Genomic DNA, 17,127 nt, shown 5'->3' on the forward strand with positions numbered 1-17,127 from the left:
TGTGGGAGTCTTCCTAGAATATTAATAACTTGAAGGTACATGTCAAAAAGATCATTTTTATAATGAAGCAAACATGGCTCTGTCATGGGGTAGAATGTAAAAGTCCCATGAAGTCATGTGTTGAAATTCAAGCCTTCAAATACATTCTGCATTTTCCCTGGGTACCCCCAGCTGCCCAGACATTTTGGAGGCATAGTTCCTATTCCTTTAGGAGAAAAAGTTGGGGAGGAGGGTTTGCCCTATGTCTAATTTACATATTTTCAAATCTTTATGAAATTAACTGTTGAAATTCGCCAGTGCCCCAGGCTAGGGAGGAATGTGGGCACTGTAATCCCTGAAATGCCTTATTCCTCTTTGTGGTTTTCTCATTAATAAATAGGGTTAGAGCTCCAACGGTCTGGGGCTCCATGTAACCATCCTCTTGATTAGTTAAAGTTCACCTTTTTTTCCATAACGCACAGGCCAAGATGACCATCAGAGCCACAGAGAAGAAACTCAGAATGCTAATAGTTAGTAAAACAGGATCCATCCTCCCTGGAATGCAAGGATAGATCTTGGTTAGCAATCATTAACCACGCAGTGGGGGAGGCTTTCAGGGTGCTTTGAATTTATTTAGTAACTTAGGACCATTTATTATTTCTTCAAAGTTGCTCTTCAGTGAATAGGATGATACACTAGCTTTATGCACTAGGAATTTTGGCTTCAGTAAGTGGCACTGAATTGGGTGACCAGGTCTAGAACATCTGTCACTTGAAATATAAAAGTGACCAGGTGTCTAAGGCTGGCAGCACTCTCTCCCCAACTCCCACCACCAAGAGAAGGAAGCCCAGTAGGAGAATGATGAGGTGGATGCTCTACATTACAGGCTCGGCAATTTCCCGTCTGAGAATGGGAGGCTCGGATGGCAGAACGGTTCCCCTCATACCTCAAAGAGAAGGTATGTGTGCAGTGTTTTGGTTCCTCAGGGGCCTGCCTGAGCCATGTTCTTTGTTTTTTCTGGCAATTCTCTCTTCCTAGACCACATGGATATCTTTGTTATTCTGAAAAAGGAGACATGGAAGAGCAGCACTTGCTTGCCTGTCTTCCATCACCAAAGGTGTTCCCTAGAGGGGCTTTACAGAGACCAGCCATTGGGATTCCAATCTAAATTGATAAAGTGGAGGTAGTAGGTGGGCATTTCGTTCAGAATTAGTAGCAATTCCCAAGGGCACCTGGGTCAATAGAGTAATTGATGGTATCAGTAGAGTCATTTGATCAATGACTAAGGGCCCGGCTCCCACCACTTCCTTGTTCTTCACCAAAGGGGCAAAGATGGCAGGTCCTTCTCCAAAGACAGTGAAAGAATGCCCTCAGGGAGTCCTAACTTGTGCGTTCATTTCCCCTCTCTGGCTCTCACTCTTGCTCACACACTTTGACATGCAAAGAACTATGCAGGGCACAAAGACTCTTCCGTCACTTCCCACCTGTGATCTCTGGAGTTCTGAAGTGGAAGGTTGGACTCCATTCACTCCAAAAGCCTTGAAAATAGTTGGCGTTAGGGATGGACCGGACTTTAATCTCATACATTGCATCAGGTTGTAGCTTTCTCTGTAGAAGGGTCAGCTTTGTACTGGATAAGTTCACATGCTAAAGAGCAAAACATGCCATTACATTTTTAGGATTGAAAAAGAAGTGCTGCCCAGATCCCCTGAATCATTTCAAGTTGAGTGCCTTTAGTCACATGGGTACTCTCATTAGGAAAAGGAGCTATGACACGGGGAGAACCATGTGTAAGCTCCTAAATGATGCTACCAGTGGTCAAGGAGGGCAACAGTACCATGGGTCTTTGTTCAGGTGAGCTGGGCTCTCCCACTCCAGGAGGATATAAATCACTCCCAGGCTCCCACCTTCCTTTCCACACTTCAATTTCTTTCTTTCTTTTTTTTTTTTTTTCCTCCTTCTCGCCTTTCACATTCCAAACGGAAATAAAAGGGAATGGTAAGGTTAGTGAGCAGGAATAATTTCTCTCTAGAAAGATACCATCCTACACTGCAAATAGCAATACAGAGACAACAGTATCTTCAAAAATGTGTATCACCCTTAAGAAAAAAAAGCATCTTTCAATTTGATTGGTAAAAAGTTAATATTCCATTGCTATTTACATTTATACTTTTTATTATGTTATATTTATACTTATTCAATTATTAGTTTTCATATATTTATTGAATTTACGTATTTCTTTTTTTTTAAAGATTTTATTTATGTATTTGACAGAGAGAGAGAGCGAGAGTGGGAACACAAGCGGGGGTATGGGAGAGGGAGAAGCAGGCTTCCCGCCGAGTGGGGAGCCCGATGCGGGGCTCCATCCCAGGACCCTGGGATCATGACCTGAGCCGAAGGCAGACACTTAACGACAGCCACCCAGGCGCCCCCGAATTTACGTATTTCTAATTTATGAGACATTTCCAAGTTTCTTGCTAATTTTTCTGTTGTTACGTTTGTCCTTTTCTTAATGATTTATAAAACCTCTTTAAATATGCCAGATATTAATCATCTGTCAGTTGTATGTGTGACAATTTAATCCTAATTTCTAATTAGCCTTATGACTTTGATTATTGTGTGTGCTGACATTTATAAACCTTTATTTTTATGTAGTCACATGTATCCATCTTTTGCCTTTTTTTACTGCTTTTATGCTTAGAATATTCTTCTTCATCTCAAGATTATATAAACATTTACCTATATTTTTTCTGTCTTGTTTAGAGTTTCACTTTTACATAATTTCCTTAAATCATCTTTTTATTTTATTTTTTAATATGGAGCAAGTTAGGCAATTAACTTAATTTTTTCTGCAAGCAGAGAACTGACTGTCCTGATACCATTTATTCAACATCCTTCCTTTCTCCACTATAGGTGCTTTTCCATTGGTGTAATTTTCAGATGAAGACTGAAAAGGGCAGGATCAAGGTAGCCTAGTTTGTGTGGTGGGTAGGTAGAAGGAGTAAGAAGGCTGTTTAGGGCAGACATTACACTTAATATAAGTACTGTACAGCAGCATGCTGTGGACAAAGAAGGCTAATCTTGGCCTGAGAAAAGGGAACAGTATGGATAAGTAGATACTCTTTTCACCTTGAGAAAGAGAAGCCATCATCTGGTTTTTGCCCATGTGATACGAAAAGGACAGAAGTTAAGCCAGTAGGTTCAGGGGAACCTGAAAATCTGGGACTCCCTACTTTTCTCCCATCTTTTCCCCAAGACAGATTTCAGGGACAGCCAGACCATTCCAATGACAGCGACTCATGGATCTAAATAATCCTCCAGATTATGATACAAATGAAGTTTTTTACTTTGAGGATGAAGAACTCAGGCTTAAAAAAAAATGAAGAAAAATATTCCACTGCCCTCCTTACTTCAGGCTGCTTCCAAAACTCCCGTGAACCAAACTGTGGCTATGGGTTGGTGATGGTTTTTGCCTGATTTGCCAGTGAGAGTTGTATACTTTTTGAGACCCCCTCCAAATAAAGAGGATTGATTTGGTCTTAATCTATATTGCTAATCAACAGCATAATTTAGAAACATTATAAAAACAAAAAATAAAACAAGAAAAAAAAATAAGAGCTAGAATGGGATGGCCCAGAGAAGATCTAGGTTTTGTGAACCCTGAAGCTTTTATACTTTGGGGAGCTCCTTTCAGGAAAAAGTATATTTTGAACACAAAATTGCTAGGGGCCCTCCCCAGGTGAATGTACCTCTGGGACCATAAAATTTATAACATTAAGAAGTTTTTATTTTATAGTTTCATGTATTTTTAATTTTGTATATTTTATGTAAATTTGCTTATTAAGTATATTTATATATACATCTTTATGAATGTTATAATAGATAAATGTAGTTAATCTACATACCATCCAGTCATTTTCATTTTTTTCCTGGCGATAGGCTACCTCATGCATTAATTCTTTCACATACTTCTTTTGTGAGTGAGATGTGTTAAATGTCACCAGAAAGTCATTTGCTCCCTTGCGATAGATGACTCTTATGTCAAAAGGAGCCTCGGGTTTAACTGGAAAGGAAAAAGAAAGGAGGTCAGTCTATAGGGCAGTCAAGAAAATAATTATACTTTTTAAAGTTCATCTATTCTGAACATCACATTCTTTTTCTGGGTCAATAACTGGGCAACAGTTCAGAAAACCATTTCTTCTTCTTCCTGGTTCACAGTCTGACTACACTTTTCAGCCTCCCCAGCAGTTGGGTGCAGTCTTGAGTGCAATGTGGGTAGAAGTGATGTGCACCACCTCCCATCCTGGCCCAGAAACCTTACATGTATGGCCCTTTGCTTATTGCCTTTCCACCACTTGGAGTCATATGTTGAAGACAGTGGGACCACAGGATGGAGGAACTCTGAATATTGCTTGGAGGAGCATCAGCCACAGATTAGAAATACCCATTTTGGCTCTTATGTGAGCAAGAAATAAACTTTTGGTGTTTGAGATATCATATGTTTTAGGGCTTATTTGTTATAGCAGCTAGTGCTAATTCTGCACTAAAACAGATTCTCTTTGCCTTTTGAATACTAGAGAACTAGCCCCAAAACAGGAGTATTTAAGCTTGGAGTCCTCATTATTCCAATAAAATCAGATTGTAAGCTGGGAGTCTTGTACCTCACCTCAGCTATGTAAAAGTTGAGGGTCTGCTTCCTGGCCCTAAGCTCATAACTTCCAGTGTGACTTCAGTCTAATTTGCATTAGCTCTAAATTCTTCTCTGGTCTCTCCCTTCTGTCTGCCTGCCATGCAAAATTCCTCTTAGGATCACACGCACCATATATGAAATGATATTGGAGGGAGATAGGTTTTATTCTAGGCAGAACCAACCCAGATAAAGATACTAAATTCCTCGAAAAGCATGCGTGTCATGTGGCCTCCGCACCATTTTCCAGGGGCTTTCCTGTCTTGGGTTCTTAGCTGCTCTATCACCAAAGCCTGGGATGGTAGTTAGCTGTCTAAAGATGGGACAGCCACTTTTTTGCATAGCTGATCTCAGACAGAGATGGGCAGCACATAGGCTAAAATCTAAGCTAACCATATTGTTAATGGGAGAGTATGTGTTCATCAGACTCTTCCTCTGTAGACTGAGCTGGATTCTAAGCTATCTGATTTGGGCTTTAAGGCCGACTTGCTGACCAAGTAAAGTGAACTCACGTGGTGGAATTTGGCTCACTTATTGTAGTCACTTGCTCATAGTGGTAACCACCTAAGGTTTTCCTGCATTGCCCCAGAGATCCTGAAAAAGAGGAAGCGTCTCCTTCTTTGCCCTTTGATGTCTTGTAAAAGAGGAAATTTATTCTTTTTTACTCTTAGATGCACTTTAGAAAGGGAAGGTGCCCTGGCGAAACAAGGGGAAAGGTGGGTGGGTATAAAGAAACAGACCAACAGAGAATACTGTCAACCCTTTACACCTGCCAAGCCAGTTCCTACTCTTCATTCAAAGCAATAATTAAGATTCACATTCTCAACGAAACCTCTGACACTGAATTCCTTGCTTCATTCCCATCTCCCAAGGGACTCCCAATAATGGAAGAATTAAGGGAAGAACAGACTGGTATTGATTATATACCTACTAAGCACTAAGTGCTTTACTTACACAAGCTTCCACCAACAATCCCTAATTACTGCTATACTGATGAGGAAACTGAGTCTCAGAGAAGTTAATTAAGTTCAGGCTTCCTATAAAATGGTTTGATAGTATTTAAATCCAATTCTGTCTGATTCTGAGGCTCGCTCTTTTTATTTAGCTTTTGTTTCTGTGCTCCATTATCTCACACTGGCTTGTCCAGGTGTCCTCCAAATAGGTCTGTCTCTGGCCCAAAGGGTGTCTTTGAGCACATTAGAAAAAGTTGCTCATTCCTCAAGCAAAACTTTTATAAGTTAATTTATTCTGGAAACAATCTGAACAATAACACAGATTTATCCCACCGAGGCAAATGGGAAGGGAGGAAGCTGCCCCTCTAGCCTTATCAGAGGGACCACACCTAAAGAAGGAGAAGTGAGGGCCAGGTGGTTGCAGGGGAACTCTGGTCTAGGGCTCAATCAGGGACTTCCAGTTTAAATTCAATTAAATGATAGTTCTGCCAATAAAGTAGCACCTTAAGAACCAGAAGAAGGTACTACTGAGCGACATGCCTCCACTAACTCTCATCCTGCTTGCTTACGGGTGCTTTCCAAAGCCCCACAAGGCTCATAACTCCAAGTTCACAGGGGCCCATGCTATCAGGTGTGAGCACACCTGCTTTTCTCCTTTAGACCCTCAGATGTGGCTTGTTAGGTTTGTTTCTGCTGGGGTAGAGAAAATGGGCCTCTGAGAGCACTGGGTATGATTTGAGAATTCAGATGGATAGGGTGCCACCTGGAGTCCTGAGTATTCACATGCTCACTTTCTAAAATGCCAGGATCTGTCAGAAGACTGAGAATCTCTGCACTCGGTACCTGTTCTCAGAAAAGTGAATATATATTTGCAATTCCAGTGGTAAACTTTAGATATCATGCTCTTGTGCAGTGCACTAACCAACCATCCATAACAGCCTAGTCTACAAGTGACAAAACCCAGTTTCCTTGTGTACTACACTCAGAATTACCTTGTTGTTGTTACCACTTTCTTAGACAGTACTCACATAGGTTGTGGCCTATGTTGCTATGTGGACAACATGCACAACCCTCTGCCTAGTCTCTTTTTCACTATCTCTGCCTTTTTATAGGATAATTATTCACAGGTAGAACTTCTGCTTTTACTCTCTATTTTTACCAATTTAGTGAAGCAAAGCTAAGGTAGACTCAAAGTTTCTCACCTCCTTGTTGTCTCTAATGAGTATTGCTCTCTTACCTTTGATTTTCTTTTTGGGTGCTGAAGAAGGGGTTGAGAATAAGGAGAGAGAGTGAGTCATAGTATTTAAAACCAGCAAAAGAATGCATCGCTTCAATCACTTTGGCCAATTTCCCCCCTGTGTATATTGTTTCACCCATAAATACCCATAGGTAGAATAAATGCGGGTAGTTATTATTCTATTGCACTGATGCATTGTAATTGGCTTAGACATTCTCCTACACCAGAGTCTCTCTGAGGTTTTGAAAAGAACTTTATTCACCCCAGGGTCATAATCTGTAAGTACTGGGAAAAAAAAAACTTCTGTGTTTATATTCCCAATCTTCCTGATTACTTTGATTTACTTGCCTGGTAACCAAATGGGGAATTTGTAATTAATAGACTTATAACCAGGTAATTGAATGGATTTACTAATTCATATTATTATGTATGTGGATATTGTATAGAGCCAAAGGAAACATGTAGTTGAGTTTACCGATTCAGATTATAATTTTATTTGAAATATAATTATTATATATCTTTTGGCAAATTGTAATATGAATATCCTAAGCCAAATTAGATTGGCTATGCCTCACTTCTCAATAACAAGTCTCTTAGGAAGATGTGATAGTAATTTCATGTGTCAGCTTGGCTAGGCTGTGGTGCCCACTTGTCTGGTCAAACACTAGTCTAAAAGTATCATATTTTTTTTAAGACGACTAACATTGAACTCAGTACACTTTGAATAAAACAGATTACCCTCCATAATGTGGTGCTCCTCATGCAATCAGATGAAGGCTTTAAAAGCAAAGACGGAGGGTGCCTTGCTGGCTCACTCAGAAGAGCATGCCACTCTTGATCCTGGGGTCATGAGTTCAAGACCCATGTTATGTGTAGAGATTACTTAAATAAAAAAATAAATAAACTTAAAAAAATAAAACAAAGACTGAGATCTCCTGAAAAGAAGCAATTTTCCTTCAGGATTGCAATATAGAGACCCTGCTTGAGGTTCCAGAGCATGACCTTACCCTATGGGATTTGGACTCAAGACTGAAATATCCAATCTTACCTGAGTTCCTAGCATTCTGGCTTTCCCTATAGATTTCAGACTTGCCAGCCCCAACAATCATATGAGCAATTCCTTAAAATAAATCTCTTTCATATCTATATCTCTATCTACATATTATCTACCTACCTATCATCTATTTATCTATCATCTATCTATTTATCTATCGTCTATCATCTATCTATCATCTATCTATTTATCTATCTATTTACCTATCATCTATCTGTCATCTATCTATTTATCTATCATCTATCATCTATCATCTATCTGTCATCTATCTATCATCTATCTATCATCTATTTATCTATCATCTATCTATTTATCTATCATCTRTCATCTATCTATCATCTATCTATCTATYATCTATCATTTATCTATCTATCTATCATCTATTTATCTATCATCTATCATCTATCTGTCATCTATCTATCATCTATCTATCTATTATCTATCATTTATCTATCTATCTATCATCTATCATCTATCATCTATTTATCTATCATTAGCATCTATCTATCATTATCATCTATCTATTTATCTATCATCTATCTATCTATCATCTATCATCTATTTATCTACCATCTATCTATCATCTATTTATCATCTATCTATCTATCATCTATCTATCTATCATCTATCATCTATCTATCATCTATCATCTATCTATCTATCATCTATCATCTATCATCTATCTATCTATCATCTATTTATCTATCATTATCATCTATCTATCATTATCATCTATCTATTTATCTATCATCTATCATCTATCTGTCATCTATCTATCATCTATCTATTATCTATCATTTATCTATCTATCATCTATTTATCTATCATCTATCATCTATCTGTCATCTATCTATCATCTATCTATTATCTATCATTTATCTATCTATCATCTATCTATCTATCTATCATCTATCATCTATTTATCTATCATTATCATCTATCTATTTATCTATCATCTATCTATCATCTATCATCTATCTATCTACCATCTATCTATCATCTATTTATCATCTATCTATCTATCATCTATCATCTATCTATTTATCTATCATCTATTTATTTATCTATCATCTATCATCTATCTGTCATCTATCTATCATCTATCTATTATCTATCATCTATCTATCTATCTATCTATCATCTATTTATCATCTATCTATTTATCTATCATCTATCTATCTATCATCTATCTATTTATCTACCATCTATCTATCATCTCTTTATCATCTATCTATCTATCATCTATCTATCTATCATCTATCATCTATCTATCATCTATCATCTATCTATCTATCTATCTATCTATCATCTATCATCTATCTATTTATCTATCATCTATTTATTTATCTATCATCTATCATCTATCTATCTATCATCTATCTATCTATCTATCTATCATCTATCTATTTATCTATCATCTATCTATGTATCATCTGTCTATCTATATCTCCTATTGGTTCTGTTTCCTCTGGAGAACTCTGATACAGAAGTCATATTTACTTTTAAAAATAACTTGATAATTTAACAGAACACACTCAGAATATGGTAGGTACATGGGAAGAAGACTGCAAGGAATTCAGAAGAAGGTAAGATGAGGAAGGAGAGGACATACACTGGTGGGCGACAGAGGCCCAGATCCAGTGAGCCCTCACACAGATGAACTCTCCCTGCAGTCACTATCCTTCATACTGAGTTTGAAGACCCTCAGAATTCTCTTGTAGTAAGAATTAGTGCCATTCACTTCACAACTTGCATTTCTTTAAATAATTCCTTCCATTAGGGAATTTGCTATTCCTTATTGAATACAGCTTTCACGATTTGTCTACTTTTAACATGAAGCCCGGCGAGAACCAGCGTGTCCATACGCCCCCAAACAGCAATCGCACCCCTGTACCCGGGTTCTCACCTATCTCGACTATGTTCAGTTTCTTGGAAGTTATGTTCTTTCCTCCAAGCTTCACGTGTATTTCGCTGTCTCCAATGAGTAAGAATTTCTTTGTCTTAATGAAATACATCTCTTGCAGTTTATCAAAAGTCAGGCATTTTACATTCAAAAGGGCCCCACTGTAGGAACAAAAAGGGAATCCTTCTTAAATCAAGTAAGAGTTTCTGTATACAATAGAAATACAATGTACATTTTAGTTGTGTGACTTCAACTCTGTCCACAGGTATGCAGATGGGTAGGTGCTTATGAAAGAGAAAGAGAGAGAATTAAATAGTGTGGCTTCTTGCTACCGTCAGACCAAGTGATGATATACTCAGGCATTAGGATGCAACTGAATCTGAAACCATCAAAGCATGTTCAGGAAAAAGATGGAAAATTCCTATTTTTTAAGAATCAATCATTGAAAAACAAATACTTTGTTTAGATGAGAAGGTAATTGCTCTTTTTGATGTCCTGCAGAAATAAATTGAGAAAATAAAACCTGTAAAGAAACATTGACCAAAAAAAGTTAAAGGAAATGATACAATAGTCTAAAGGATTATATACATAAAACCATACACACTTAATGGGTAATTTAGGGATTTTCAAAGGTAATTTTGACTGTGCTCCACTTTTACCTCATCAACAGATTTTAAAAGCAACCTTCTTCCCATATTCCCTAGCTTTACAGACAATAGCCATGCTCTAGGAATTGAACTCTGTTACTTCTATCACTTCCTCTTCCCAATTAAGATCAGATTTCAGGAAAATGAGGGAGAGAATTTGTTACCTACCGTACAACTCACATCAAAACTCCTCATTGGGGCACCTGGGGGGCTCAATTGGTTAAGCGTCTGCCTTTGGCTTAGATCATGATCCCAGGGTCCTGGGATTGAGCTCCCTGCTCAGCATGGAGTCTGCTTGTCCCTCTCCCTCAACCCCTCCCTCCACTCATGCGCACTCTCTCTCTCTCTCTCTCAAATAAGTAAAAAAAAAATCTTTTTAAAAAAAGTTCCACATTATACTTTTTTAATAAAAATTATAAGTTTGAGTTCCAGGAATAACAGAACAACTTATATCATACTAGTCCTCTAATATTTAATTATTACAAAACTTGGACAAGCTATTTTTTTTTGAAATCCTATTTAAAAGCTTTAGAAAGTAACCAAAAATATGCAGAAATGAAAGGGAACTTTCGCCTTTAAAAAAAGGTGGATGAGATCTTTGTTTCTGCTTTTTTCTTTTTCTTTGTTTGATGGCACTCCTCAGGTCACACTGTGATAGACATCTAGAATCTAATGGGAAACCACAATTTTCTTGTCTTTAGAAGTAAGAGGACTGCCTGCATGGCTGGATATTTTTAATGGGGAAAAGCCCAGAAATGAGGACGCTATGGAGATGTAAGTCACCAAATCTGCATATAAACTCTGCTCATATCATTATAGGTCCCTTTAATTGTCAAGTGTGGAAGAGACTCCAAGGAAACCATGGGCTAACAATAGCTAGATGGCTCTAGAAAGAACTGAGCTGAGATTTTAGGTACTGTCTCAAAAGAAAAGAGAATCTGAAGATTAATCCAGTCCTGTCAACAAACTAACAGAGCTAAAACTAACATTCAGAAGAGGAAGTTAACAGAATCCAGAAAACCTATTACCAATAGTGCCTGCCTACATTCAAAAGCTACTACAAATGACTAAAAAAGAAAAAATGAGACCCATAGTCAAGACAAAAAGCAGTCAATGTAAAGCAGGCACCCTAAGGTGACCAGATGTTAGAATTAGCAGAAAAGGATTTTCAAGTAGCTTTTATAAATATGTTCAAGGGCTAAACAAAGAATATGGTCATAATGATTGAATAGATGTGTAATGTTAGTGGAGAAGTGGAAACTGTAAAAGGGAAACAGATGAAAATACTGTAACTGACAAGTAAATCTAAAATTTGTAAAAATGCACTGAGAGCATTGGATGGGCTTAATGGCAGATTGAAGATGGCAGAGGAAAGGGTCAGTGAACTTGAAAATAGAGCAATAGCAAGTTTTCAGTCTAAAATAACAGAAATCCTCAGTGATGTGTAGGATGATATCAAGAGGATAAATAAATATGTAATTAGAATTCCAGAACAAGAAAAGATAAAGTACTTGGATAAAAAAAAATAGATAAAAAATAATGGCTCCAAATTTCCCAAATGTAACAAAAATGTCTATTTTTAGGTTTAAGAAACTCAGCAAATCCAAGCAGGATCAATCTGAAGAAAACCATACCTAGGCACATCACAGTCAAATGGCTGAAAAACAAAGACAAATAGAAAATTTTGAAGTATCTAGAGAAAAATATCATTTCTGATCAGAAACTACAGGAACCAAAGACCCTGGAATAATATCTTTAAAACTCTGAAAGAGAGAAAAAAAATATGTCCACCTTGAATTCTTACATGCACAAAATATTCTTTAATAATGAAGGCCAAGTGAAGATATTTCCAGATAAATAAAAATTGAGATAATTTGTTTTAACTTCTTTAGACCAGAGGGCAATAATACTATATGGAATTGCAGATCTATAGGAGGCAACTAGGTATACCAGAAAGGCTATACTTGGGTAAGTGTAAAAGACAATATATATTTTTTTCTCTTAAATTATTTAAAGATAAATGATTGCTTAAAATAAATATTATAACATTATTGTGGCATTTATAATGTATGGTAGATGTAAAAATATATAACAATAGTGCATAGAATAGGATGTGGTAAGTGGAACTATATTATTGTATTGTTGCAAGTTTCTTATATTTTATATATGAAATAGTACAATATTAACTCTAAGTAAACTATGATAAGGTTGAATATTAAAACTGTTAGAGCAATCACTAAGAAAAAGATATTGCCTAAAAGTACAAATAAGGAAGAAATTGAATATCTCAATAGCTCTATTTCTTTCAGAGGAATTACATTTATTATCAACAAACTTCTCTACTAAGAAAATTCTATGCCAGATAGTTCTATGCTGGTGAATTCTATCAAATATATAAGAAATAGTGCCAATTCTACACAAATTACTCCAGAAAATAGAATAGAAATAGACCTTATCCAACTTATTTTATGAAGTTAGCTCAACCCTGGTATCAAGAGCTGGCAAAAATATTACAGAAAAGAAATTGATAGATAAATGTCTCCCTAGAATGTATATTGAAATTTCCTCAAGAAAATATTAACACATTGATTTACTACTATGAGAAAGTAGGACAAATCCCAGCAAATCAAGGTAGGTTCAGCAATCAAAGATGAATAATACGATTCACCATATTATCAGGATAAAAGGCATAAATAATCTGATTATCTCAGGTAATGCAGGTAGACATATGACAAAATTCAACATCCACTTATGATAAAAACTCTCAGCAGACAATTAACAGAAGACTACCTCAATATGATAAAGGAAATTTACAGTCTACAGTTAAAATCATATTTAATGGTCAAATTGTGAACATTTTTCCACTTTGATAAGGACAAAATGGGAATATCCACTTTCACCATTTTTATTTATCAGAGTACTGGAGGTTCTAGCCAGTGCATAAGGCAAGAGGAACAAACAAACAAAAAGACACCCAATTTGGAAAGGAAGAAAAAAAGCCTTTCTTTGCAGACAACATTATATAGATACTCCAACACAATTACAGGAACTAGTAGGGTGAATTCTTCAAGGTCAGAATATAAAAGACAATTATATTTCTATAGGCTAGTGTCAAACTATTAGAAAATAAATTTCAAAAACAACAGCTCCATTTATGATAACAATAAACATAAAATGCTTAGGGATAAAATTAATGAAGAATGTTCAAGGCCTTTGCAATGGACATTATAAAACATTCCTCAGAGCTATTAAAGGAGATCTAAATAAATGGAGAGGCACATTCATGTTTAGCAAATTTAGTAGTGAGAAGATAGCAAACTCCCCCAATGTGGCGTATATAACATTAATCAAAATCTCAGCAGGATTTAAAAGAAAAATAACAAGCTGATTCTAAAATTTATGTGGAAATACAAATAACTCAGAATAGTCAAACCAACATTGAAAAAGTAGAGCAAATATGGAACAGTCAGAGCAGCTGATTTCAAATTTACTACAGAGCTATGAAAATGGGGCCATTTTAACACTGGCATAAGAATAGATAAATTGGGGCACCTGGATGGCTCAGTTGGTTTAGTGTCTGCCTTCTGCTCAGTCATGATCCCAGGAACCTGGGATTGAGCCCAGAATTGGGCTCCCTGCTCAGCTGGGAGTTTGCTTGTCTCTCTCCCTCTGCCCCTCCCCCCTGCTCATGTGCATGCTCTCTCTGTCTCTCTCAAAAATAAATAAATAAAATCTTAAAAAAAAAGAATAAATAAGTTGATCAATAGAAAGTATAGAACTCAGAAATAGACTTGCACATAGAAGCTTAACTGATTTTCAATACAAGTGCCTTATCAATTTGATGGGAAATAGAAAATATTTTCAGCAAACTGTCCTGGAACAACTGAATAAATATGTGGAAGATATGAAACTTAATCCTATGAAAAATTAATTAGATATGAATTATAGACCTAAATGTAAAGGCTCAAACTATAAAATATCCAGGAGAAAACATAGGAAAATATCTTTCTGACTTTGGGAGTAGACAAAAATAGTAATAACACAAGCAAAAATTAAACACAATAGAGAAAAAAAGACATATTGGACTTTGATCAAAATGAAAACTTCTTCCTCATTAAAATACACCAATAAGAAAATGAAATGGCAAGCTACACACTGGCAGAAATAGTTGCAATGCATATATCTGACAAAGGAATTGTATCCAGAACATATAAAGAATTCATACCCATCAACAATGAAAGGATAAATAACTCCGTAAAAAAGACAAAAGGCTTTACCAGACACCTGCCACAAGAAGACATACAAATGGCCAGCAACTACTCAAAAAGATGGTCAACATTATTTGTTATTTGAGAAAATCACAAGATACTATTTCAAAGCCAAAGGTCAGAGATGATGTGTAGCTCTCACACTTTGTTGGTTGGAGAGTAGAATGGTATAACCACTTTGGAAAACTTCTGGGATGTTTCTTATAAAGCTAAACACACACCTACCCTATGATTCATCAATTCCACTCTGAGGTTTTTACTGCAGAGAAATGAAAGTGTGTATCAACAAACAGATCTGTAAAAAAAAAAAATCTAATAGCAACTTAAAAAAATAATAGTCTCAAATTTGAAAAAACTCCAGTGTCCATCAAGAGGAGAAAGGATTCAAAGCTTGTGATATATTCATTCAGTGGAATTAATAGTCAGCAGTTGAAAAGACGAGTTCTGAGACACACATCAACATGGATAATTCTTAAAAACATTTTGTTGTGTGAGAGAATTCATATAGAAAAGAGTAAACAGTGTGTTATTCCATTTATAAGAACTATTGGAAACTGGCAACACCAAGGGGTGATGGATTGCTCACAGGGGATGAGTGGCTGGAAGGGGACTGGAGGCATCCTTCTAGGGTGAAAGAAATGTTCTGTATTAAAGAAGGAAGCAAAATATGTATTCTCATTGTAAAAAATAATTAAACAATGAAGAATAAAAATAAAAGTAGTCATTTCTCTTCCTTCCTCAATCCTCAATTTAATTTCCCTCTCCTGTGATAAACATGATTACCTATTTGTTTTCCTACATGCTTCTCTAGCCAAATAGCTCTGAAAAGTGGTATAGTTGGCTCGAATTTGAAGTGGGAATTGTGGCAGAAAAATAAAGGTTTTGTACAGGTTTGTTTACATGGAAAGAATTCTTCTCATTAACCAGATATTTTTAAAAAGATCATAGGGAATATATTCTAAAAAGGTCCTTTACTACCTACAATCTCAAATATGTTGGTTTTCTTTGGTAAACTGGATGTGGGTATACTTTTCTTGGCATGTGCTCAAGTGAGCCCTTTCTGGGATTGTTCCTGGACTCAGCAGAAAGAACATGTTTGTGGCTTGAGGTGAGGTGGGCATGAGGTTAAAATCTGAGGAGGATGCCTCAGCTTTAGGGGCAGAATCTCCCAGCTCTGGGCTGCTATGGTCTTTGAGTGACCAGTTACTCTCCTACATTCAGACAAAGATAGAGATGGGTAAAGAAATTTTAAGTTTATTAATTGTTTAACTATATTTACTATTTGTGGGACCTTCCTTAAATTTGTCCCAACCTCAGTTATAGTTTTTTTGTTAACTGTTATATTTTAGGGTATGCAGTTGTTTTGGCTTTAAGTGTGTGTGTGTGTGTGTGTATTGGAGTTTCTAGAGAGTGTGTCCCTCATTGAAGTTTTCCCCCTCGGAGTAGAGTAAATATTAAAAGCAAATTTTTAAGTTAGGCCACGTGGATACAAGAGGACAAACTTGGGACGAGTGTCACATGGAAAGTTCTGAAGATGGCAACATGTCATAATTGGATGAATAAGGATAGAAGGGGAGAATTGGAGCAGTATCCTATTTCTGAATTTTAGGTAAGACATATGATGTAGAGAAATTAGAAAGATAACGACTTTTAGTTCAGTCATTGAGTTTAGAATATATTTGTAAGTAAAGCATGGTGGAATAGTCATTTATAAATCCTTAACAGGTAGCAAGTCCTTGGTATTATTGGAAGTTTAAGAAGAACCTAAAATAGTATTCTTGGTTCATTCCCACTTTTTGGAGAATGAGATTAATAAGCAATGAAATATAAAGGATCACCATAAGGTTGGCTTGTGAGCCTGGGCATCCTTTTAAGGGTCTGAACTCCAGGAGCCACCCTATATGGAGGGGAAGCCATGCCAGGAGCTAAGAAAACCCAGTGGCCTATGGTAGACAACCTCGCTTTGTACCAATGACCCTGGCCTCAGAAGATTGGAGGAAACTTAGTGTCTGCCCCATGAGTATTCAACTCAAGTCAATCCGATTCATTTCAATTAACTTAACTAAGTTAAAACAATTTACTTGGTTGCTTAAATATGTATTGCTAAGATTAGAAATATTCTAGAACTACACCGTCCAACACGATAGCCATTACCCAGTATGTGGTTATTGAACACTTGAAATATGGCTAAACTGTGATGTGCTCTAACTATGAAATATACAACAGATTTTGAAGATTTAGCATGCAAAAAAGAATGTAAAATATCTCATTAATATTTTTGTTTATATTGTTATGTGCTGAAATGATAATATTTTGGATATATTAGGTTAAATGAAATATATTATTAAATTAAATATGTTATATTAAATATGTTAATTTAAATTAAATTAATTTCACCT

General features: G+C 36.3%; 1 protein-coding gene across 3 annotated transcripts in view; it reads right to left on the reverse strand.

Moving 5' to 3' along the window:
* Window positions 1-17,127, reverse strand: part of IL7R (interleukin 7 receptor) — a 33,720-nt gene that overhangs the window by 4,537 nt on the left and 12,056 nt on the right. For all 3 annotated transcript variants that reach the window (XM_073891020.1, XM_073891021.1, XM_025867408.2), the window contains 4 exons: window positions 9,817-9,974; window positions 3,885-4,042; window positions 1,464-1,626; window positions 441-534 (listed from right to left, as the gene is read on the reverse strand). In XM_073891020.1, the coding sequence (XP_073747121.1) occupies window positions 441-534; window positions 1,464-1,626; window positions 3,885-4,042; window positions 9,817-9,974 (573 nt within the window). The remainder of the gene's footprint in view (window positions 1-440; window positions 535-1,463; window positions 1,627-3,884; window positions 4,043-9,816; window positions 9,975-17,127) is intronic.

Source organism: Callorhinus ursinus, unplaced genomic scaffold (assembly GCF_003265705.2).
Source record: "Callorhinus ursinus isolate GAN/ISIS: 27379988/994484 unplaced genomic scaffold, GSC_fseal_2.0 scaffold3, whole genome shotgun sequence".
In the NCBI taxonomy this organism is placed as follows: domain Eukaryota; kingdom Metazoa; phylum Chordata; class Mammalia; order Carnivora; family Otariidae; genus Callorhinus; species Callorhinus ursinus.